Source organism: Vipera ursinii (genome assembly GCF_947247035.1).
Source record: "Vipera ursinii genome assembly, chromosome: 2".
NCBI lineage: Eukaryota > Metazoa > Chordata > Lepidosauria > Squamata > Viperidae > Vipera > Vipera ursinii.
The window spans coordinates 253,086,594-253,111,795 of NC_139513.1; the positions used below are offsets into that span (position 1 = coordinate 253,086,594).

Sequence of the window (25,202 nt, forward strand, 5' to 3'; positions counted from 1 at the left end):
TGGGAAGACCTAAAAGAACAGATTAGGGCTAAATTGTCATGCTATGTGGTCAATAGGATTCAAAAATGACTCAGTGGTACATAATCAGTCAATATATAGCAACCTGTGAAACGGCTTTAGTTTTCTGAACTTTGAGACTGTATTTCTGGTTTCTAGATCTTGGATAGAAATAATGATCCAAAGCTTATAGCTCTTAGAGGACAGGCCTATCTAAAGAAAAATCTTACTGATGAAGCTTTGAAGGTTAGTATCCTTCTCTTTTTAGTAAGTCTGCTTTTAATTTTAAATATTACATTGGTGTGTACAACACTGAGAATTTTAAATTGTACTACATACAGATTGCACAAGAGCTTCAGTTGGCACATCCAGACCTGGCAGAAGCCCACTTCCTTGAAGGACTGATACATTATAGGCAAAAGGAATATCATCAGGCAGAAATGAGGTACATTCATATTCATTCTTGGGGGGTGGGGGTGGAGAAAAGGCACAATCTAAATATTTAAGTAATTGTTTTTTCTTAGTTTCCAGAGAGCTATAGCAAAAGAAGCTGAAATAGCTGAATTCCATTTTTGGCTGGGCCTCACTTACTGGTTTATGAATGAGGAGACAAGAAAAGATAAATCAAAAGCCCTCACTCAATTTCTGAAGGTAAAATATAAGTGAGGTCACTTACTACTTCATACAATTAATAATTATTTCCCTTTCTCCAAATCTGTGGATATTGGCTGCAACAATAAGCAACTTAGATTAGTCAACAGAAGAACTCAGAACATAGGGAGAGAAGCAAAAAGCCGTTTCCTTTCTCTTATTGGTCTTAGCAGCAAATGAGGTTGGGAGTTTGAGTCAAGGCCATCACTGGAAAGAGGATACATGCAAGAATCCTAGGAGCGATACAACTGGGATTTTTTTTTTGTTAGTATATCTCGTCCAGATTTGAACCTATAAAGAGAGATAAACTAGCTGTCAGTTGTGTACTGTAAACAAATTTGGCTTGGAAGTAAAACTCTTGGTCTATGTTGAGTTGAGATGTTGAGTCTTAGAAAAGATACTATAATGCCTATGATAAAATGGATGCTTTAGGAAGCAACTTAAACAAAAAGAAACTGATCCTGACCCTACAAACTTAATATGTAAATGTTAGAAATAATTGCAACACATGACAGAAATATAAAATAAAGCATATTCAAATTTTCTTTTAGAACAAAGGGCGTAATTCAGTGGCTACTCAGGAGAAATGTACTTTGACAGGTTTGAAGAACTGTATAATTAAGAAAGAGTGAATCAGATAGTTTGTTCTTTTGAACCTTCTTTATTTAATTTGTTTAGTCAGTTATTATTTTGTACCTCCCAAATCACAATATATTGGTGCACAAAGAAAAAAGAAAAGAAAAATCCATAATATTCCATCCTTCCATGCACCTCATGAGGGGAAAGGAGGCTTAGAACTGAGCAGAATCATACTTGGGAAGAGAGTCCCTGATAATATCCCCATATTATTCCACTGAAGGCTTTATAGATGATAACCAATTCTCTAAAATAGGTCCAGAAGACTACTGGCAATAAGTATCATCCTCAAAATGGATGTAATTTTGCAGCATTTGGTTTCCCCAATAGTAGCCTGACTGCTGCATTTTGTACAATTGCATCTTCATGTCATCTTTAAAGGCAGTCCCATGTAGAGCTTATTGTAGTAATCTAGTTGCATAGTGATTAGGCTCTTTGGGGAGGATTTTCTGGTAAGTTAATCTGTAACTGTCACAAAATCCTGCCCATGGCTTCCACTTGCTGTTCACTCAGGAGCTGAAAGAAAGCTGCTCTGTAGGGGAGCATGACTCTTATCAAGAGGAGTTGATGTTTCCAGATCATCCAGATGCTTGTGGATAAACAACAGTTTTGTCTTTATAGGGTTTAAACTCTGTTTCTTTCTATCAGTTCTATACAGTAAAAGATTTATATACTTCAGCCTTGCTACTCCCAAAAATATAATTAAAACATAATGCTTATTAATGGATTACAATATGAAAGAGTGGATTAGTTTTAAAAAACTAAAATCTCAGTTCCAGAATGAAAAAGTAAGGATTTTTTTTAAAGAGTAGTTTTACAAATCATTTTGAACCAAGAAAACCCACTTTCTGGTCATCGTTCATCATCTACCTTACTCGTAAGAGTGAAAGTACTATGAGGAAGGTCTCCAATAATTATTTTAATATGTAGATAGTTTCATGTGGCAGAAGCTTCTTCCTCAGTTATCCAAGTTCCTGTAGCCAAATTTCATTACATTTGTGTTTTGAATTACATTGATACAGAAGGCACCGCTTGACATATTTCATTTTTTATTTCTACTTTATACATCAAAACTGTTTTAATGCAAATGCAAATAATAAATGGTAATATTGTGATATTTGTTTAACAGGCAGCAAAACTGGACAATTTCATGGGAGATGCTTTCCATTATTTAGGTCAATATTACAGAGATGTAGCTGGAGATAAAAACAGAGCTCTTGGCTGCTATAAAAAGGCTTTTGAAAGAGATAAAACAGATGGTGTTACTGGAGCAGCAGTAGTGGACTTGAGCACTGAGCTTGGAGACTTGGTAGGGTATATCTCATCTGCACTTTTTAATGTAGCAGTAAACAAAAAAGTTGTATAAAGTCTATAAAAAAGAGGTTTCAAAAATATTTTAAGTGTGCTATGATGGAGAATTAACAAAATTTATAAATCAAGAAATTTACCTTAGAGCTTCCAGGTTACTTCTCCTCATCCCCAAATGTTTCCCACAAGTCTTGGTGATTTTGGTATACAGGTAGTCCTCGATGTACAACAGTTCATTTAGTAACCATTCAAAGTTACAACGACACTGAAAACAGTGACTATGGCCGCTTTTCACAGTTACAACTTTTGCAGCATCCCCATGATCATAAAATCAAAATTCAGATGCTTGGGAACTGGTTCATATTTATGACCTTTGCTGTTTCCCAAGCTCATGTGATCACTTTTTGTGACCTTCTGACAAGCAAAGTCAATGGGGAAGCCAGATTCACTTAACAAACGAGTTACTAACTTCGGAACTGCAGTTACTAACCGAGTTACTAACTTAGGAACTCATTTAATAACTGAGGCAAGAAAAGTCGTAAAATGGGGCAAAACTCACTTAACAAATGTTTCAATGACAGAAATGTTGGGCTCAATCATCATAAGTCGAGGACTACCTATATAGACACGTTGGGCACAACAATCGGAAACATGTAGGATACAATATAGCAGACACTTCCTACATTTCTGCTGTGTTTGTTCCTCTGTCTTTCAGATGCAGTAATAAGGCCCTGAATAGGCCGTATCACACTTTCACTTACCCAGACTAATTTTGCTATCCCATTTGCTTCCTTTATTTTTATTTGTTTTTTCTAAATTTGCTCCTGCTGTGGATTCAGGTACTATTTAATATAGAGTAATATAGCATAGATATTAGTTATGTGAACAATGTATAGAAAATCTTGCCATTATTGGGAGAGGTTCTTTGTGTGAAATCTGACCATTGCTGTTACAATCAAACTTGCAAAGAGACAAATAATGATTTAGGTAATTTTTTTTCTTTTAACTGGCATTTTTGTTATTTTTCAGCTAATAGAGGGGCCTGTATGGACAAATGTTTTTATGCCTCATAATTTTGATAGCAATGGAAGGCATACTAATTCCACATAGATATTATAACAATCTGACAAAAACTGGCAAAGCCAACTTTATTTCCTAAGTCAAACTGTGATTGCTGTTGGCATATTCTCAGTAACATGGCACAGGGGTTTGTAATTACAGATACATGAATTACTATGGCCCATTGTTGGGAAATGCTAGCACCTTTGAATTTAGCAATATTTTTAGCATTAGTTTGAAATTAAAATCAGCCTTTGTTTCTGTTCAGAGGAACTCAAGTGTAGCTTCTAGATAGGCTTAAGCTGTGTGTGGTTCTCACAAATGAAATCTTTTAGGGTTTGCTTTTAATTCTATAGCAGGAAATGTAAGAAATACTCTGTGAATGCTGTTCTTATCTTTGTTCTATTTTTCTCAATTATATGCCCCATAACAAATCTTTCATAATATTTTGCTTGTGTGTGTTAGGAAACTGCCCTTGCCATCTTGACAGAGGTAACGGAACAAGCAAGTGCTGGGAGAGCAAAATGGGCCTGGCTTCGTCGAGGACTTTATTATCTAAAAGTGGGACAACATTCGCAAGCCGTGGCAGAGTAAGAACATTTAACAAATTGCATTTTGTTATTTTATGCAGAAGGCAAGCTTAACTGGTAGTCGATTGTATCTGTACACATTACTTTTTTTTAAAAAAGCAAACTGTCAGAATCCATTTATATCACATTCATAAATGTATGTTTAAAACATTATTCCCCCCCCCCCCCATGGATTCTGCCATCTCCCGAGGAAGGAGGAGCGCATGTGGATTCAGCCTGCCTTAGGTTATTTCAAAGACCAAGGGAAATCTTTTGAACTGGGGGAACAAAAGGGAGGGTTAGAGAAGAAGGCATCTGGCCTGTGTCTTCATTTAATTCTGTAGAGGAAGAAGGCAATAACCATAAAGATTTGAAGTTCCTTTTTTCCCATGAAAGGGATGACATGAAGTAAAATGATGGGAGCTGACCAAATGGGGTTGAGGGAATTGGGGTTGAACCGGGAACCCTTTATAAAGTTTCAATTTGTAAAACAATACTAGGTCCTGTCTTGTATTTCCACAACCAAGTATGTCCTAGTAAAAATTCCTTTTGGACTAGAACTGACTCCAAGAGTTTTTGTTTTCCTAAGTGGATTGGGGTGGGTCCTGACACAAACCTCCTTTTTCTCTGTGAATGTTGCTATTTGGTACTAGAATGCAGTAATCATTAGAAGTCTTTTGCATAAAACAGTGCACTCCTTTGTCTTATATCAGTGGAATATTATGGAGCAGTTCTTCTAGACACTGAGAAAATGTTTACCCTCTCCCAGATAGTACTTCTAGGTATTAGAGGTTGCTGTGTTGAAATTTGGCATGGTGTTGCAGAAGCAACCAATGCCATCCTGTAGTTTACCAACAGCAACCTATTGCTACCTCTCTGCTACTTCTCTTTGGGTAATTGCATGATCTAAATACCAGAGTGTTTGTTGAGGTAAAGGTGTGGTATCTTGGAAGTTTTTTAAAAAAGAATATTGGAAATATATTCTTTTTATTTTATTTTTTATTTTATTTTTAATATATTTTATATATTCTTTTAATTAGTATTAGTCTGTTTGGTATAAAGAAATTTATATTGAGCTCCTGTATGAGCCCAAATGAAATAATCAGGATGCTGATTTTTTATTTCCAAAATTAACTGTTAGCTGCTCTATAAATACAGGTTAGCCAAAATAATCAGATTTTGCATAAATATCATAATAGGACTTTGGTTTTGGTGTTGTCTCAACAAATAAGAGCCTTGGTGTAGCAGTGGGCTAATGCCTCCTTAAGTAACACCAGCTGCCTGCAATTAGTGCAGGTTCGCATCCCACCAGGCTCAAGGTTGACTCAGCCTTCCATCCTTCTGAGGTAGGTAAAATGAGGACCCAGATTGTTGGGGGCAATAAGCTGACTTTGTAATAATGCCGCTTGGGGGGGGAAGCCCTAATAAGCAGGCATATACATAGAATGAAGGCTATTGCTAAGCACATTGATTTGTGCTTTAAATTGTAAGCCGCCCTGAGTCTTCGGACAAGGGCAGGATATAAATGGGAATTTTTTAAAAAAAGGTCTATAAATAGTTTTTAGATATCATGTAGCATTACAGATGTGGGAATTTTTATTTGGTGCTCTATTTGCCTTTAACAGAGTCGCAGCATGGAATATTGTAAATAAAACTTTTAATTGAATAGAATATTGTTTATGCACTCAATGCTGGGTTTTCAATGTGTCTAGTTTGCAAGCCGCTCTGCGAGCAGATCCAAAGGACCCCAATTGTTGGGAAGCCCTAGGAGAGGCCTATCTGAGTCGAGGAGGCTACACAACAGCCCTGAAGTCATTCCGAAAGGCAAGAGAACTCAACCCCAAGTCTATATATAGTATTTATAAGGCTGCTGCAATTGAGCAAATTCTTGGAAAATATAAAGAGGCTATTGCAGAATATCAGCATATTTTGGAGAAATCAAAAGATTATGTCCCTGCACTGAAAGGTAATTATATATTTTATGTGCAATATATTTATTACTAAGCTGTTATTTCAATACAGTTACCCACTCAACATATTTCACTGCCTCCATTCCTTTTCTCTAGCCATTTCTAAACTTAATAAAATATGTGATTTTTCAACAATTACAGGAATAGCTATTTGGTTGTCTTAATTATGCAAGGAACTGTTGAGTCACCTAAACATGGGAAATGAGTAAATTGCTTGTAAAATAACTTTCAACATGTTTCATCTAAATCTTAGTCTCTAAAATAATAATTCCCTTTTTCTCATTCTGTACTTTAAATGGAAAATTTTAAAAAGTTGAAAATATTTCCCCCTCAATTTATTTTATGCATTCAATTATTGATTATTACATTTCTGTTCCTATGTACCCCAAATTTTTATTTTAATTAACAGCCATATCAAATATTTTCCTACATTTGATACCTTACGCTTAATGTATGTTTGCTTGTAATATTACTATACCTTAACAATCTTTTTTTTAAAAAAAAAATAAAACAGGTTTGGGAGAGTGTTATCTCATGATGGCAAAGTCTGTTCTTGCTAACTATCTGGATGGGAAAGCTTTGGACTATGTAGAACAATCACTTGATTTTTTGGCACGGTTAGTATTTTTATATAGTCATTCTTCATTGTTGACTTGAAAGATATTCTCTTTTTTCAGTAAATGGCACACAGCCTGTCAACCCTTATTCCCAAAAATATAAAATACAACCTAGTTTTTCCTCAGTCATAGGACCAGAAGACTACAATGTGGAAGGGACCAAACAGGTGTCGCTGCTACTTTACTTGATTTAGAGGTATTGTAAATACAGCTCTGTTACATTGCTTGGATGCTCCCTCTAACACAGGGGTGTCAAACTGAATTTCATTGAGGGCTGCATCAGCATTGCAGTTGCCCTCAGGGGGCCGGGTGGGTATGGCCAGTGTAGGCGTGGCCTACTGGGTGGGCGTGGCTAGAGTGCGTATGGCCTACTGGGTGGGCATGGCCAGCTCTACATCGTTTGCATCAAGGGTGCCTATGGGGGCCTGGGCAGGAGTGGGACAGATCTGAGGGTCTCTGGCAGAAGGAGGGTCTCTGGGCCAGGGTCAAGGCAGTGGGGGCCATTCCCTCACTGTTTCCAGGATGGCTTCGTGGGCCACATGAAACCACTTCGTGGGCCGGATCTGGCCCCCGGGCCTTGTGTTTGACACGTCTGCTCTAACAGAATAAAAACTCTGGATTCATACTCTTGATTTTTAATCAAATTAACTGCTAGAAACACATGGCCATACTGAGTCATGATCCACTTTCTGATGAATGTTCTTAATATGGTCAGTTGACTAATCAATACATTATTGCATTGAGATATTGATGAACATGACCATGGCTCTCTTTGAATTTGGCCTCTCCTTATGAGACAATATATACTTAGTCTCCAGATGACCACATGCTGATCAGTAGCTTATAGCTTTATGACCTTGGTTTGCATTTTTTTCCTTTGCTTAAAATCTTCCATCTTTGCTAATAGTGATAATTACCTAAATGGGAAATAAAACCTTCCAGCGTCTTCTTTGGGCGAATGTATTCTGTTCATCAAAAAGAAGAAATCATTTTCTTGTATATTTTCAAACTGATCACGAACACTTATTGGCCATCTGTAAGAAAGGGGTAAGGGGCCTTATAATCAGAAACATCCTTATTAGTACACGTTGTATAGACTATTATAAATTGTTGTTAGCTATATAATAATTCCTCTGTTTTTTGTTAAAGAAGAAGCAAAGAATTGTAGGTTTATTCTAGAGGTACAAGTTATAAAAAGAATTCATGAAAACTTGAACCAAATATGGAACAAAATACAAAAGATTACCTGAAGTTAAAAATTACTTGACACAGGGTTTTCTATGTATATTTGATAAAATGCCCGCAGCATTAGAAGCTTAAATTGACAGTTAAAAACTGGAACCAGGAGATATCCAGGATATAAGCCTTTACACAAGAATATGTGGGCAGTAATGACAAGAAGGTATACTTAAGGGGTAAAGAAAAACAAAAAATGTTACAGATCCCTAAATCTGTATCAAAATAGCCTAAAGGAAACAAAGATTATATAAGCCAAGACACAAGAAAATAAAGTAAAAGACGAAGATAGCAAAAAGGCTTTAAAGTAACCTAAGGAATGAAACAAGAAATTAAGAATTCTATCAAACTGATCAGCAATAGGTCACCTGGAGATTGACTATATATTGTTTCATAAGGAAAAGCCAAAGTCAGGGCAATAAGTAAGGTTCATTTAAAAAAAAGACTCATAATTCCAGTTCAGTAGGTCTCAGAGTTTCCAGGATTCTCAAATACAAAGGAAAAGAAGCCAACCAAAACACCCATATGTTCAAAAATTTGGGAGTTGTTAGGAGTATGAGGAAAATGATAATGGCATCTGTTTTAATAACTGTAATATATGGCTTGCATTTATGTTAAGAAGCAGTAGACCTTGAACCCATAATAAAGCCAATTTGATGTTGCAGTAAAGACACCAAGGTAGAAACCAGTAGACTATGTGTTCTACAGGTAGTTCTCACGTACCAACTGCCTTATTTTCCAACTATTTGCAGTTACAATGGTGATAAAGTAATTTTGTTACCAGTCCGCAGATTTATCACTTTCACGAGTCTAAAGCAAAGGAAAGCTAAAGTAGCATCATAAGCACAGTCACAATTTCACTCAGCAACCACTTTGCTTAATGACTGAGTTGCCAGCCCCAACTGAAATTACTTAATGAAGACTAACTATGGTCCCACATTAGTTACAAAGCCAACTGTGTGATCTTGAATGAGTCACTCTTTCTCACATCTTAAAAGGAGGCAGTGGCAAACCATTTCCAAAAATTTGCCAAGAAAATTGCAGGGACTAGTCCAGACAGTCATCAAGACTCAAGACTGACTTGAAGATATGCCTGCATGCATGCACATACAAATCAAGTACATAACTTTACTGGGACACTTGTATGTCATCTACAAATAATATTTTCTGGCCTCCTTTTAATTGCTGTCTGTTAATTGTAATAGTGTAATGTTTGAATGAATAATCTAAGTAAGATTAATTAACTCTATAAGGTCACTCACATTATTGTTACCTGCATCACAAATTAAAGTGCCATTAATGGACTTTATCCAATGGAAGGACAACCCCGAAGCAATCTATTATATAGTATAATGAACAAAGAAACTGAGGGTAATTAATTTTGGTCTACATAAGCAAAGAAACAAGTTTTTTTTTTAAAAAAATTGACCATTGGTGTATATATGAAGAAATGATAGTAAATTGAAAGAAAAGTTTCAGAATTGATAGTAATAATATATGATAAATCTAAATGAGAAATGTTTGGAACTAAAATAGCCAATATAATTCTACTCATGCTGAAATGGAAGAATGGAAAGTCTATTTTTATGAAGCCCTCATTTAACAATCATTTATTTAACACCACTTCACAATTACTGAAAAAGTAGTACTAGTCCTCAAAATTGCAGCCATTGTTGTGCCCCACATTCTCATGATTACATTTTGGGCAACCAGCCTGCATTGTGATGTAATGTTAGGACAAATACAAATGACAATAGACTCAAACCACGAAGAAATCCAAAACATAAGCATATTTCCAATCTAAGTTTTCAATTAAAAAACACCCAGGAAATAACAACAAAGGCACAAATAAATCAGACAGCAGACTACAAATTAGAAGAGTATGATCAAATTGATGAAACAACAAAGGAAAAGAATTACAATTTAACACAAACAGGAAAAAAATCTTCAAGGTTCTGATACAACAAGAAAAATGGAATTATCAGGAAAACCATCAAAGTTTGGGAGACAGAAAGTATTTATCTTACTTTCTGCATCTTTTGTATTCCCAACAGTTGTAAAAATATAGGAACTGTTGGGTAAGCAGATTACATCAATTTGGAAAATTACTCAGCAAAAGAAGACCAGAGACAGACAGAAGAGATTTGACTCGCCCTACCAGATGACTATTACGTGAATAAACATTTGTTTGAATATGGCTAAAAGATCAGAGAATTTTGAACACAAAGGGGCCTTATAACAAGAAGGATAAGAGATTTATAAGTATTATAGTAGGTTTTATAATATATGAAATGTTAAAATAGTAGGTTGATGTAACTTTTATTAATATATAAGTGAAATACGGTATAAACTGTTAAAAAGGATGTTATATCTAGATATTATAAGATAGATAAAAAGTATAGTATTTTTATAATGCATGATATAAAATATTGGGAGGATGTACCTAAATGGGAAAATTTGGACAGTTAGATGACTAATATGAAGAAATTATAACTGATTAGAATTGGATTGAATATAAGGGAATTTAAGCGAACAAAAATTATAAAAATAGGATGTGTGCTGAACTGAGATGATGGTTATGAGAAGCTGAAAAAAATCTTATATAGAGAGATTATTATTATTTTTATAAATATAAAAATGCCTATATCCAATCATTTATATATTGAAAATATTAAGAATTATATTTTGGCTAAGTTTGAAGAAGGAGAATACAAACGGGAGAAGGGAAGGTCAAAGAAATGTATCAATAATTAATATATCAAATTAATTATTATTGATTGTTAATTATTTTCTCCTTTTTTCTTGTTAAAACATAAACCAAGTCAACACGCTGTACACCAGGCACTGGAGATTGTTATAGTTAAAAACTAATAAAATATCTGTTAAAAAAAAGAAAATAAATCAGAGGCTGTAGTAGGAAAGGGGGTTTGAAGAAGGTTAATTTCCTTGAACCTCTGTTCAAGCCTAATACTTTCTGTTCTTGGTGAACTTTATTTCTAATAATTTTTTCTTTCTTTCAGGGCAGCAAAATATCGCCCAGAAGTATCTTGCCTTTGGAAGTTGCTTGGAGATGCCTGTAATTGTGTATGTGTTATTTCACCGCCCAAAGTGAATGTAAAAGTTTCAGGGTTCCTTATTGGCCAGAACATGGAAAAATGTGTGCTCCAAAAAAGTGATCTGCTCAGTCTTGGGGGAAGGTAATGGAACTTATACAATCCTACAAGGGTGGGTGTGTTTGAGTGAGGGATTGCTTATTCCTCTTAACCTGACCAGTCACTTCAATTAACAGGGGAGGCCCAGTGAACATTTCCAGAAGCTTAGTTATCTGGCATATAGGGAAAGGACTTTACAGATTATGGAATGCTTTCCCTTGGGAGTTACATTTGCCTTTCTGTCTTAATATTTTGGAAATGTTGAAAGTGCATCTTATTTATTAAGAGATTGTTAATTAACAATGAATTGTTTGTTGTAACTTCATTGATTTTATGATGTTTTTTTGTATTTCTTTTAATTGTTGTAAGCTCCTGGAGTGCTTATGTAAGCAGAACGGTGGATTATAAATGGAATACATTTTATTTCATACCAAAGAATGGAGCAATAAATGTTATGCCAAATTGTTAAAAATGTTAAGGGTCAAGAATAAATGTGGCCAATGACCAGTATAGCTATAGTCAGGGACAATGGAGAAAAATAATCATGGAATATGATTAATCCCAGACATCTAGCTGGAAAAAGAAATATATGGTTTGAACTGAATTGGTTAAAGCTTTGAATGTATTAGAATTGAATGTAAACTCAGATTCTTTGGTAGCAAAATGGCCCCTATTTCATTGCAGCAATATTGCCACATGACTAAGATCTCAGTGTTCTCAGTGCCTGTTTGCATTGAGCAGTGTTGCTATCGCACAGAAAAGTTTTGTAATCCTTGAAAGCACTCTTAAGTGTATAAGTCCATTTCCATCAGTTTTGCTAATGCGTGTAATTCTCTTCATTGGATGTTCCATGTTTCTGAAGATGTTATGGTCGTGGACTGAAACTGATGTCTTCACCAAATACATGGTGTGATCTTGGAATAAATTATTACAATCAAGTGCAGCATCTTGCAGCCACGGACAGTAACAGTAACAAAAATGAAATCAGTGAACTTTTAGAGAGATCCATACAGGTAATTTCTCCAATACAATATACAAATATTAAGCCTACTGCTTTTGTAGCATCTCCAAGCTATAGATAAAGTATCATATTCCTTAGCATGATGTATAACATTTAACACAGTGAATTGAATTAACACAGTGTTGAATTACAATACTGAGGTCTCAGTCTCTTCCAGTGCCTGAAAAAAGCAGTGCGATTAGACAGTAAAAATCATATCTACTGGAATGCCCTTGGTGTGGTAGCCTGTTGCAAAGGTACGTTTTAATGTAAACATTTTTTCATAATTTAAAGTTTTAATATCACAGAGGGTGTTACAGACAAATCTGTATTTTTAGGTGTTGGAAATTATGCCCTTGCTCAACATGCATTCATTAAGTCTATTCAAACTGATCATATTGTAAGTACTCTTGATAGCTGTATCTATTTTAAAGGAGAATACAAGCATCTTAAATTCATCCTTTGAAAACCCCTTTCTTTTGTTTAGAACGTGGTTGCCTGGACCAATCTGGGAGTTTTGTATTTAACAAGTGGAAAAATAGAGGTAAGTGCATTCTTATGATGCTTCTGAAACCATATCTTCATGAAAATGATTAAGTACAAGGAAGTAGGTGACATGTAACCAATAATGAAACAATGCAAAATGTTGCACGCCCATTAACTTATTGGAGCAATTAAATATTAATATATACAATTTGGGTGCAATATTTATTACATTTTTATTTTATCTTTCCTGTACAATCTCAAGGCAGCTTACTTGGAAAGTTATTGTATCAAAATAATTTTGTAGGTTAGGATGAGAGAGAATGGCTGGCCATAAGTCAAGAGAATGCTGACCCATGAGAGTAAGGAGAGATTTGAAACTGGATCTTCCTAATCCAAAACTTGAAGTGGTATATGATGCTAGCACTATATACTTATTTATATATAAATCGTTGGTGATGAACAGAATCATTGAGCATGTCTTGCTACAGTTAGATCTCTTGCACGATATAATTGTTACTCAGAGACACCTCAGGAATTGCTGAAAGGCTTCAGCGACAAAAACAAAAGAAATGTATTTATATTTATAAATATAGAATAGAACATACAGGTAGTTCTCTCTTAACCTCCCTTTTAACTGGAATTTCTATCACTAAGCAAAATGGTTATTAACTGAAATGTCATATGACTGCATTGCATAGTGATGTCACTTTTGCTAGTCCTGTTTGCAGTTGTTAAACAAGGACCTCACACTTCTTCTGTCCTGTGCATTCATTATCATCTCCTCAAGAAGGCCCAACAAGCTCCCTCCAGCAGATTGAGGCTCCACAGCCCTGCAACACTTGCTTCTGCTTCAACACCCCCCCCGCCCACTTATTTCCCCCTAACTGCACTTTTTAAGTTTAAGTTTATTGAATTTATATACCACCCTTTTCCCGTAGGACTGAGGGCAGTTTACAAAGTATTTAAAAACGTCAATACAATACAAAAGTTAAAAACAGTTAAAAATAATTAAATTTGATCCCTGAAAAATATAAAACCCCAATTAAAAACTCTCAGCTTGGGCCGGAAAGCTCAAAGAGCCAGGTCTTCAGGTCCCGGCGGAATGACCGAAGGTCGGGGGCAGTCCTAAGCTCCACGGACAGCTGGTTCCAAAGGGCAGGCGCATCCACTGAGAAGGCCCTCCCCCTGGGTGTTATCTGCCGGCAGTCTTACCGGCGGCACCCTGAGAAGGCCCTCCATGTGGAAGCGCACAGGACGAAGGGAACTTGATGCCGGCAGCAGGTGTTCCCTCAAATATCCCGGACCCAAGCCATTTAGGGCTTTATAGGTCATCACCAGCACGTTGAATCTCACCCGGAGGGCAACCGGAAGCCAATGCAGCTTGCGGAGTAGAGGTGTTACATGGGAGTATCAGGAAACCCCCATCACAACTCGCGCAGCAGCATTCTGCACCAGCTGAAGCTTCCGAGTGGTCCTCGAGGGCAGCCCCATGTAGAGAGCGTTGCAGTAGTCTAACCCCCCCATCCACTAGCCTGCCGCCCCCAGCTGATGTTTGGGAGGAGGCAATGGGACAGAGCCAGCAGAGAAGGTAGGGTGGTGGTATAGGCAGCAACTGCCCCACTGAAGGTGGTGGTGTCTGCTAGTTATTGCTAACTAGTGCTGATCTGAAACTGTAATCCTGGTATGGCAGCCATGGAAGTTTGGATGAAGCCTATGAGTAGAAAAATCATGAATGTACAGTTTGGTTTAGTGGTTAAGGCAACAGGTGCGAAAGTGTGAGACCGTCTTAGCCATGAAAGCCAGCTGGGTGACTTAGGGCCAGTCATTCTCTCTCAGCCCAACCCGCCTCACAGAGCTGTTTTAGTAGGGAAAATAGGAGAAAGAAGGTGTGTTGGATATGTTCGCCACCTTGAGTCATTTGTAAAAATAAATAAATAAATAAATAATACATGTACAGTACTTTCTGTAGTTATTTCATACATATTTAATCCTTTTCACCCAATTTAATAATTCTGTGTTGATTTTATGTAACTTTTCCAGCAAGCGCATGAAGCTTTTAAAGTAGCCCAGTCTCTGGAACCCTCTCATCTAACCTGTTGGATTGGACAGGTAGAGTCTCTAATCTCTTTCAAATGCCTATTTATGTAGCAACATTATTAGGATTTAAACAGCACATGTTTAATACAGCTCGTATTAAGAATCAAATTGCCAACATAGCAAGTTACTTAAAGTATATGCCTTGGTTTATCCCTACATTTGACCTTGGTGGGTGAGTAGATAGGAAAACAGATGGAGAGAAACACTGGAATAGCTTTAAATTTAATATAGATAGAACAATTTTTATTCAAATTCAAGGTAGTTTCTTTTCTATCAGTGGTTGATTTTTATATGCTGCACCTTCATATAATGACTACATTTAGTGGCGTTTTCACTTTGTGATAAGGCATTTAATGCCTATGGTTATTTTTTCAGACACCGTGGAAGCATTTACTAAGATTGGAGCTGTTATTCTGCAGATGTAAATGAAACTAGCAAGATTCATAGAACATTTTGCTATACCTGATTTTAACTTCTTGTTAATCAACCTGTGGTGAGGAATAAACAGGCTATGTTTGAGGCATATATTTTCAAAGCAGATTAATTTGAGTTTTCAATTTTATCTTATTCTCTTGGTAGGCCCTTGTTGCAGAAACTGTTGGCAGCTATGAAACAATGGATCTCTTCAGACACACCACTGAACTCAGCATGCACGTGAGCTGATTTAATCAGATGCATTATATGGCAGTTCTGAAACAGAGCTGTAATTTTGATTCAGTCTTTACCCTCAATATATTTGTGATGTTAGCTAAGTCAACCGGATGCCTAACTCTTAGGCATGTGCTTAAGTAACAATAAAATAATTTCCTAACTGAGCAGTTATTAATTCCAGTTCTTCTCCAATAGACGGAAGGGGCAAAAGGCTATGCCTATTGGGTGTGCTCAACCTTGCAAGATAAAACCAACAGAAATACTGAACTATATAAGTACAACATCCTTCAGATGAACGCTGTTCCAACAGCACAAGTTGCTTTAACCAAATATACAGGTAACTTTTTTTGAAGCTTTTTTTTTAATCCCACCTGTATTCTGTAAACAACTTGATATGGATGGCGAATATACTGTATATAGTACTCATTCCTTCCTTCCATTTTTCCACAACAACAACCCTGTGAGGTGAGTTGGGCTAAGAAAAAGAGACACTGGCTGAAAGTCAGCCAGGCGGCTTTCATGTCTAAAGCAAGACTAGAACTCACAGTCTCCTTGTTTCTAGGCCATCCCTTTAACCACTACACCAAACTGGCACTCTCCGTCCTACATTTAAAATGCTAGATGATTTCAATTAGATTGGTCAAAGTGGAATCCAGTGATTGTTGTGAGGTTTGGAAAAGAAAAGAGGAAGCAGGTTTGGAGCAACTTTCAATGAGTTTCAAATTCATTGCTGCTTCATGTAGAATCAATTTATAACTTATCCTTAGCCGTGACATTTTAGTAGAACCTCAGTGAACCTTTCCAGTATATATCGACGTTCCAGAGACTGGAGAAGCAGAGAAGGGCTGCTACATTTTTTGGGTGTGTCTTTAAAGATCCCAGAGGCTTAGGCTGGCCGCTATTGGGAACAAGGCAATAAGGCAGCAGAGTTGCTGCTCTACGTTGTATAGCCTAAACCAGGGGTAGGCAACCTTGGCTCTTTTATGACTCGTGGACTTCAACTCCCAGAATTCCTGAGTCAGCTATGCTGACTCAGGAATTCTGGGAGTTAAAGTCCACGAGTCATAAAAGAGCCGAGGTTGTCTACCCCTGGCCTAAACCTAGAATAGCGATACAGCTTTTTTTCCTCTTTCTTACCCTTTTCTCCCTTACTCCTTTTACAAATATGCTAAACATAAAACCCAGACTAGGAGATATAACACACTCTTCCCCAATCCGGTACCCTCCAGAGCTATTGGGAAGCTATTAGTACTGACAATTTTTAAAGCTGTAGTCTCGAAATATGCTGGGATACTCACTGTTCTATGGAAAAGGATAATGTGTAAAATAAGATTTAAATGTGCACTCTTGAAGTTAGATGTATCTGAAATGGTCACCTATCGTTTGTACATTAATCCATCCACAGATGATGGAATAAGTGTAGTTTATCTGAAATGCCTGTGTTTCCTTTTCAGTTCTGCAAATGGTTCTAGTAGCATGCTTCGGGATGGAAATTTCAGATTGTTTTTGTATGCTCTCCTGTTTTCTTTTTTCATTTTGCACTTTCCCTGCCCCCCCAGAAAGAATCCAAAATGATGCCTGTGCTTTCACAATGCTTGGTTATTTGAATGAGTATCTTCAGCTGAAAAAACAGGCAGCAGATACATACCAAAGGTAACCTTCTTAAATACACATTTTGAAGTATCAGTGGCAACTTCAGTGTTTTCCCCAGTAAATACAACATACAAATTATTAAAATAATTGTTATTGGTCTTAAAGGTAAAGGTAAAGGTTCCCCCGCACATTCGTGCTAGTGGTTTCCGACTCTAGGGGCCGGTGCTCATCTCCGAAGAGCCAGCACTTGTCCGAGGACATCTCCGTGGTCATGTGGCTGGCATGACTAGACGCCAAAGGCGCACGGAACGCTGTTACCTTCCCACCGGAGTGGTCCCTATTTTTCTACTTGCATTTTTATGTGCTTTCGAACTGCTAGGTTGGCAGAAGCTGGGACGAGTAACAGGCACTCACTCTGTTACGCGGCGCTCGGGATTCGACCCGCCAAACTGCCGACCTTCCGATCGACAAGCTCAGTGTCCTAACCCACTGGGCCATGTAAAGCCATCTGAACTGCAGAATTCCCTGTACTTCAAGAGTCTCCATGATTTTTTATATGTCACCGAAAGATGTTTGAGATGTTAAATAATTCAGTTAAAGAGTTGAAAGGCAATGCAGATCATTTCAGTTGCTTCTGTTTGGCAAAAATAGTATAGTTAAGATTAAATGCTTTTCCCTGTTGCATTAAATTCTGTCTTCAAAGTTAGGAAGCAATGAAAGTAGAAAAAGATTAAAATAACTATAGTTGTTAGCTAAACTTCCTCATGTGACTTCTTCTGTCTCAAGCACAAGTTTTTAAACACTTCACAAATGGCTCTTGCTTTTGTTCAGTCTCCCAGAATGATTTTGTAAGTAAAGTAAAGTAATAAGTTATAAAATTTACAAAAAAAATAGAAAAAAGAAAAGAAAATGTTATAGAGAAGCAGCTTCTGGGCTTCTCACAGCAGTTACAAATACATTTATATTTTACCCATGTAGATTCCACACAATTTCCTTCTTTCTATAGTCTATAATCACAACTTCATTTTCCCTATTTTCAGCAAAAATGTCAATTTGGAGTTTCCAGTGACTAATGTATTTATTGTCCTTTGCTATTCAAACAAATCAGTTTGCCATCTTTGCTAATTCTGTCAGGAGAAAGGTGTGAAAGGGTTAGTTTATGGTGGCACTACATAAGTACCAACCAACCCTTTTAACTTCATCTCAGCTTCTGGGATCTTCTAGGTTGGAATTTGTTTATATAGTGGTACCTTGGTACCCCACTGCTTTGAAGCTCATTGAATTTGGTACTCAACACACTTTGACCCAAGTATTTTGTCCTGGGAATCATCGTTTGTTTGGTACTCAATGTGCAAGCTAGAGCTTGCTGATGTTGGCTGCTTTGTGATTCACTATATTATTCTTTTTGAGAAAAAAGTTGTTTGATACTCATTGTTTTTGGTATTCGTTGTGTCTCATGGATCCGATTAACAATAAGTATTGAGGTACCACTGTATTAAGGGATGCGGTGGCTCAGTGGGTTAGGACGCTGAACTTGTCGATCAGAAGGTCAGCAGTTTGGCGGGTTGAATCCCGAGTGCCGCGTAACAGAGTGAGCGCCTGTTACTCGTCCCAGCTTCTGCCAATCTAGCAGTTTGAAAGCACGTAAAAATGCAAGTAGAAAAATAGGGACCACTACGGTGGGAAGGTAACAGCGTTCCGTGCACCTTTGGTATCTAGTCATGCCGGCCACATGACCATGGAGACGTCCTCGGACAAGCGCTGGCTCTTCGGCTTTGAAACGGAGATGAGCACCGGCCCCTAGAGTCGGAAACGACTAGCACACACGTGCGGGGAAACCTTTATCTTTACCTTACCACTGTATTGGTAAAAGTTGCAACTTGAAAGTTTGCAAGTAGAGTAATATATGTTTGGTTTCAGATTCTTTCTTGTGCTGTTAAATTCCAAATTCCTGTTATCTGTCTTAAATCTTTCTCTTAACTATGCATATGGAAACAGTTCAAAACTAAATCCCTCTGTAGTCAGTTAAGCTCTTTGACTTGATTTTATGTTCTCCATGCTGTTGTTAAAACAACTCTTTAATAGGCTAACCATCTTTCTTTGCCTGCTATTTCTTTTCAATAAAATGTATCTTGTACCAAAACACATAAAGGCATTTTTGGACACAATCTGGGATTATATTTATTCCATATTCTTAATATGGCACTTCTAATATAATGATTTTTAAAAGCTACATTAGTTTTAACTTTATTGTATCATAGAAAGCCATGCCATCTAAATCTTAGGTCATACTTTTCTAGTTAAAAATTGACTTTAGCAAATACAATGATAAAGATAAAGCTCTGGATACAAAATCTGAATAGTGTCTCTCTGTAATCAAAATAATAGAATTTTTAACTTCTCGAGCATTTCTTTGGAAAGCTACTGACGTTTATTTATGATACTTTTTTCAGGGCAGTCCTATTGCTGACAAATTCTGATGATAGAGAAAGATATAATATAGTGATGAGAAATTATGGAAGATCACTCTGGTAAGTGGAAAAATATTATTTTTATCAAATTAAGATTCTTAGTTCTAGAAAGTACATAGTAAATGAAAACCTTCTCTCTTAAAGTACTGGAAAATCAACTTAGGAGCTTCCAGTCATTCTTTTGCAAACCCAGAGCCTCCTGAAATCATGGCACAAAAATTTGGCAGCAAACAATTTTATTTTATTTTTTTGTCTAAATATGAAGTAAAACAGGAACTCTCATTTTATTGAAACAGAAAGAAAAGGCCACCAAATTAGAAAAGAGATATTTAAAATTACACCCACTCACTGGCTAATGATAATAGCACTATGCTATGTCCTTTGTAAATGTTGATGGCTCAAGGCACAAATCCCCTACTTAGGTAATCAGTTCCTACAATATGTAATGGAGAAACAATTCAGATTCAAACACATTGAGATGTACAGGTTAAACACAGTCTGTTAAATTTTATTGTTGGATATATTTATAGCCAAACAGTTCAATTCTGATCCTAGGTTTTACATCATTCACCACATTATCACATGAATTTTCACCATTCGTGCTGGTGATTGATAGATAAATTTACATCTAAAGTAGTACCATTGCAAGGGGAAAATTTCACCCAACAAATTTTGAATTTTAGTCTGAATTTATGTGTGTGATTATTATTTTTCTAATTGGACTTAGTTCTGTTTCTTTTTAAAAGTGCTCTTGGCCTTTGTGATGATGCCATCAAAGCTTATTTGGCAACTCATATGATAGAATTTGATGATATTGTAGGAATTGCTCTGTCTTACTTCAAGAAAGGACATTTCCATGAAAGTCAGAAGGGTAAGTGTTTCTGTTGTACAGTATCTCCTCTGAACAACCTATGTGAAAAATCACTATTTAGATTTTGTGATGACTTGGTAAAGTATTAAGATCACAAGCATTTAATCCCCAGAAAGAATAATCATAGATTTCATCAAATCTTCCTGCAAAGTGCAGCTTAGTCAGAAATTATTAACGATGTGAGTTACCTCTGAAGCTTTGCCCAAATTAAATTTGTTTCTTAGGCCTGAGATGTAGTTTGGTTCCACTCTTGGTTTTATTGTGCTGACATAGATTGTTGAACTGGGGGTCTATAAACTCTAATAGGACTTAATTTCTATCAGTGGCAATTCTTAACCTACCTGTTTCAAAATCAGAAGCAATAATGCAGATAGCCCTTGACTTACAGCCATTCTTTCAGTGACTGTTCATAATTATGATGATACTAAAACATACTTACAACCCTTGCCTAAAGTTATAGCCATTGCAGCATCCTGCAGCCACATGATCAAAATTCAGGAGTTTAGTAGCCTGCCCCCACTTGCCAGCACAGGAGCACTGAGTGTGTTTGCATGTGTGTATGTGTCTATACATTCCCCTCCTCCTGGGAAAGCATTTGATGAAGTTTGCTGCTTCCCATTGTTTTGAATTTCTTATTTTTATTCCTAGCTTATGAGAAAGCACTTGCAATTGCAGAGTCTGAGCAAGATAAAGCATATATATTAACAGCCCTCGCAATAATAGAATACAAACAAAATCGAGTGGATGCTGCAAAGACCCTCTTATTTAAATGGTAAGCAGTAAGTACAGCCGTATCGTTCTAAACCTATTAAAGTACTTTAGAGCCATCCTAATCCTTTTTAATAAGCTTAAGAGAACTGTAGGCAAAATGGGATCCTTGCTGACTTGAAGGAATCCCAGGGTCTGCAGAAACATCTTTCAAAAAAGAAAGATAAAACAGGAAATGCCTCCTCTCAGGAATTGTGCAGTGCAGTCACAAAATCTAAATTTATAGCTTGGTTGTGGGGGGGGAGGAAATTTGGCATGCTTTGAAGAAGAAAAGTTCTTTTACAAGAGTTACAGTTTCATGTTTCATGTGCTCTATTTAATAGACTCACTGGTTGTGAGTACCTAGAAATGTGAGAACATGTTGCAATAAGGTGCAGAGTTGGAAGATAGTTCTCAGTTATACAGAGGTACAGAAGTTTGTGAGTTTAGATAGTGTTCTGTACCAGCCTGCTACCGGCCCTGCAGAAAAGGCAGGGACAACCCCTTTACAAGAAGGCAAGAGGCTGGAACTAAGCCTGCCAAATTTATTAACATAAAACAGAGCAAAGAGAGCAAACACGAACCATGAAACAGGAGCTATTCAAACGGTTGCCTTCAGCAAACCAGCCCTCCCACACATTCCCCTTTTAAACAGTTCAGGGCGTGGCTTCTCTCTGCCTCCTTCCGAGGTGCCCCATTGCCTTCCTCTGTTTACTCCTGATTGACTGCCTCCTGCGTCGGGCATCCTTGAACAGGGCCAGCTGTGGGTCATCTTCATCCACGCTGTCAGGCTCACACAGCTGGGTCTGCGTAGTGACCAGATGGGAGGGGCCTGGCTGAGGGCTCTGTGAAGCCTCCGGGCTGTTCTCTGGAGGCTCTCCAACACCCCCCTCCTCCTCCTCTGAATCGTCCGACCCAACTGCCGAACCCACAGGCTGACCCTGAATCACAACAGATAGAAGGAAATCCAAATTGGCCTGATGTGGGATATTTTAAGGATAGGGTCAAAATATATCTGCCTGAATTTTGGTCCTTTAGGGTTTAGTTCATAGTTGAGTATAGCCGAGAATGAAATATGCATTGAGTTGGTTACAGCACCTGCCTTTTCTTCCACAACTCCAGTGACGCAACAGCATGATCAGATTTCTTTTCAAGGCTAATGGGAGCATGAATAAAATCATGCTTTGGGCTGAAACATATTGTACCAATTTGTTCCCTATTACCATCTTTTTCATGAGGTTAATTTGGATGTATGATGCTATTGTCTTAAAAAAAAGAAAGACAACTTGGCATATAGTTGGGTTTGTAAATTATGAGAAAAATTAATTCATTATCTCACTTTTCAATGAATAGTGATATTCCTTAATGCAATAGTAGATTGCAAATGCATTTTTATTGCCAAATAACCAATTTAACTGTTAATATGACTTTAGTGCCTCCAATTTTTATTAGTTAGCCATTCTCCCCCCCACCCCCCTTGGGATGATTTATAGCTTCTATAGTCAGGTCTGTCAAATAGTGGTTTCTGAAAGAAGCTTCCATGGAAGAGAGTTCCTAAGAGAAATTATTTGACTAGTTATTTGATTATATATAAACAGAACCTACATTTGAATATTACTATTGTTAGTCCTGGATCATAAATGTCACTGGTAAACAGATTCATAGAATAATAATTGCCATATTTACCAAAATAAATCTGTACTTTGCATTTTTTCTTAGGACCAAAAATTCATCTAAGCACGAAGCCTGTTCTTATTGAGTCAGATCATTGATAGAGAACTTTAGAAGGCTCTTCACCACTGGGCAGCAGATCTCTAAAGCCTGCTGACTTTAGAGTGGTGATGGGACTGATTTCTTTCAACTGGGGATATTAAGCCCAAATGTAGGATCTTCTAAACGTAGAATAAGCTTCCCCCCCCAAAGCATTTGACAATGCGTCATAAGCATAAAAGTTTTCAGGTATAAGATGGCATTTAGAATTGTAAATATTGTGCCGGGTGTGCAACAGACTCTTCATATTGTACTTTAAGGCAATACTCCTAGAGTAATACATTTTCTGTGTTGCGTTTACAGTTCTATATTACAAGAGCCTAATATGGAAAGCCTGCAAGCCTTGTGTAGTTTAGGGCTGATCAAGCAGGATGCGACACTTGCAACAGCAGCACTTAAAGAACTGTTAAAGCACACAGGGGGAAAAGACAATGTTTATAAGAGGTTCCTTCTTGCATCTGCTGTCTATGCATTACAAGGCAGACATCTGGCTGTTCAAAGACAAGTTTCTAAAGCTGTCCACAGGTATGTAATTCATTTTGTAAAGCAAGCAATGCTACTTTTCCATATCACCCATTCCCCAAAGAAAGGTGCTATGTTGAAATCCTCTGAGTGTCATGGTTCCGATAGATGAGACCAACTAAAACAGAACTCTGAGATTTCCTTTAAGAGCATGTTTATTGGCTACAAAGTATCGGCACTTTCAAAACTAAAACCAAGACTAAAGTTCCCTCCAAAAAGTTACAGTATACAAACTTCCCACCCCATTACTATGCAGTCAGCTAAGTTTCCCAATAGATTAGTTTGGCAGGCATTCTAACAGAAAGTTCAGCCTCCCAGTCTAACGAACAGAAATGACCTTGGTTTCCACAGGGCAGAGAATTGTTTAGGCTAGCAGAAAAATTTCACCATCCCCCCCCCCATTCTGGTGCAACCGAAAACGAGCCATATGGCTTCAGGTTCGTTGCAGAGTTGACACTGAGTTTTACTTGCAAAAGCTGTCCTGTGGGTTTCATAGCTGAACTGCGGTAATGCAGAGGTTTGCAGTTTTGAGATATCTTTAGAATAAAAGTAGATGTAAATAGATGACTACTTTCCCCCTCTGGTGTTAAATAGGATTTTTATCCAGCTAATATGAAGTATTTTTCATACTGATTCTATGATTTATGGGAAACTATGAACTTTCTCAACTTATGTAAGGTAAGACAGCTATATTGACTTAAAATGGAAGTCAGGATGTTTGACTGAACGTTGCCTGCTGATACTTCTCTGTTAAGTGATTTCTGTTAAATGTAATAACATTTGCAGGTACTCCTTAAGTTATGATGGCAATTGGGGCTGGAATTTCCATCACTAAACAGTGTGGTTGTAAAGTATGAGGTCATGTAACTGCATCACTTAGCAATGGCAGTCCTGGCTGCTATCATAACTCCACTAAGTAAGGAACTCATATGACAAAAAAGCAGGAAGAGGTGGAAGTATCAGGCAAGCAGGTTGGTGGGTTAGAGGTACAGGTGGGTATAGCAAGTGGGCATTATGGATTATGGGTGGATACTACAAAGTGTGTGTGAGCAAGCAGGCACTGTGAGTAGGTGGTGGTGCAGGTGGGCACTACAAAGTGCAAGTGGGTAGGTGACCTCTTGCCCATTGACTTGGTGGGAAGCTGACAGGGAAGGTTGCAGCAAATTGTGACCATGTGATCTTGGGGTGCTGCAGCTGTCGTAATTGCAAGCCACTTTCCAACCCCCTGAATCACGAATACATAATAGTGAAAATGCTTCGGTGACTGCAACTTTGTGAGTCCTTTTATTCAGTGCCATCATAACTTTGCCCTGAATCAGTGGGTATAACCTGAGAAACTGTACGTAAATGAATTTAGAAGCAACTGATTTGTCGTATCAATTATTATATTGAATTAAATTACTGATAATATCGGTGCAAAGTTCAAAATTGGAAGGCTCACCAGTATCTTAACAGATTTTTATAGCCAAATTAAATATCCAACTGGATATAGATTTTTGTGGGCCCATTGTGCATCATTAATGATATCAGATATGAATGACTATCATTTTTCAGATTAGCAAAGGTTACGTGCTCCACATTATTTTAACAAAATATAGAATCTTGTTCAAATTGAACCGTGGAGACTTTAAAAATGCACTTCATCTGTCAGTATTGTTTTGAAATTTAAATCTATTTAACCCGTTTATTGTTTTTTCAGTTGGTTCTATTTTCATCAAAAATCCCTTCAAAGATACTACTTTACTGTATTAAAAGGACTATAAACACACGTTAGAGGCTGCTATATTAGGAACAGTTAT

At 37.2% G+C, this 25,202-nt stretch overlaps 1 protein-coding gene across 2 annotated transcripts in view; it reads left to right on the top strand.

Moving 5' to 3' along the window:
- Positions 1 to 25,202, top strand: part of SKIC3 (SKI3 subunit of superkiller complex) — a 54,506-nt gene that overhangs the window by 13,501 nt on the left and 15,803 nt on the right. For both annotated transcript variants that reach the window (XM_083354539.1, XM_083354540.1), the window contains exons 12-31: positions 157 to 243; positions 339 to 442; positions 522 to 648; positions 2,414 to 2,593; positions 4,117 to 4,241; positions 5,933 to 6,186; positions 6,705 to 6,807; positions 11,064 to 11,240; positions 12,058 to 12,208; positions 12,374 to 12,452; positions 12,534 to 12,595; positions 12,683 to 12,739; positions 14,722 to 14,790; positions 15,358 to 15,432; positions 15,625 to 15,766; positions 16,989 to 17,082; positions 19,476 to 19,553; positions 20,240 to 20,364; positions 21,013 to 21,136; positions 23,185 to 23,406. In XM_083354539.1, the coding sequence (XP_083210665.1) occupies positions 157 to 243; positions 339 to 442; positions 522 to 648; positions 2,414 to 2,593; positions 4,117 to 4,241; positions 5,933 to 6,186; positions 6,705 to 6,807; positions 11,064 to 11,240; positions 12,058 to 12,208; positions 12,374 to 12,452; positions 12,534 to 12,595; positions 12,683 to 12,739; positions 14,722 to 14,790; positions 15,358 to 15,432; positions 15,625 to 15,766; positions 16,989 to 17,082; positions 19,476 to 19,553; positions 20,240 to 20,364; positions 21,013 to 21,136; positions 23,185 to 23,406 (2,435 nt within the window). The remainder of the gene's footprint in view (positions 1 to 156; positions 244 to 338; positions 443 to 521; positions 649 to 2,413; positions 2,594 to 4,116; positions 4,242 to 5,932; positions 6,187 to 6,704; positions 6,808 to 11,063; positions 11,241 to 12,057; positions 12,209 to 12,373; positions 12,453 to 12,533; positions 12,596 to 12,682; positions 12,740 to 14,721; positions 14,791 to 15,357; positions 15,433 to 15,624; positions 15,767 to 16,988; positions 17,083 to 19,475; positions 19,554 to 20,239; positions 20,365 to 21,012; positions 21,137 to 23,184; positions 23,407 to 25,202) is intronic.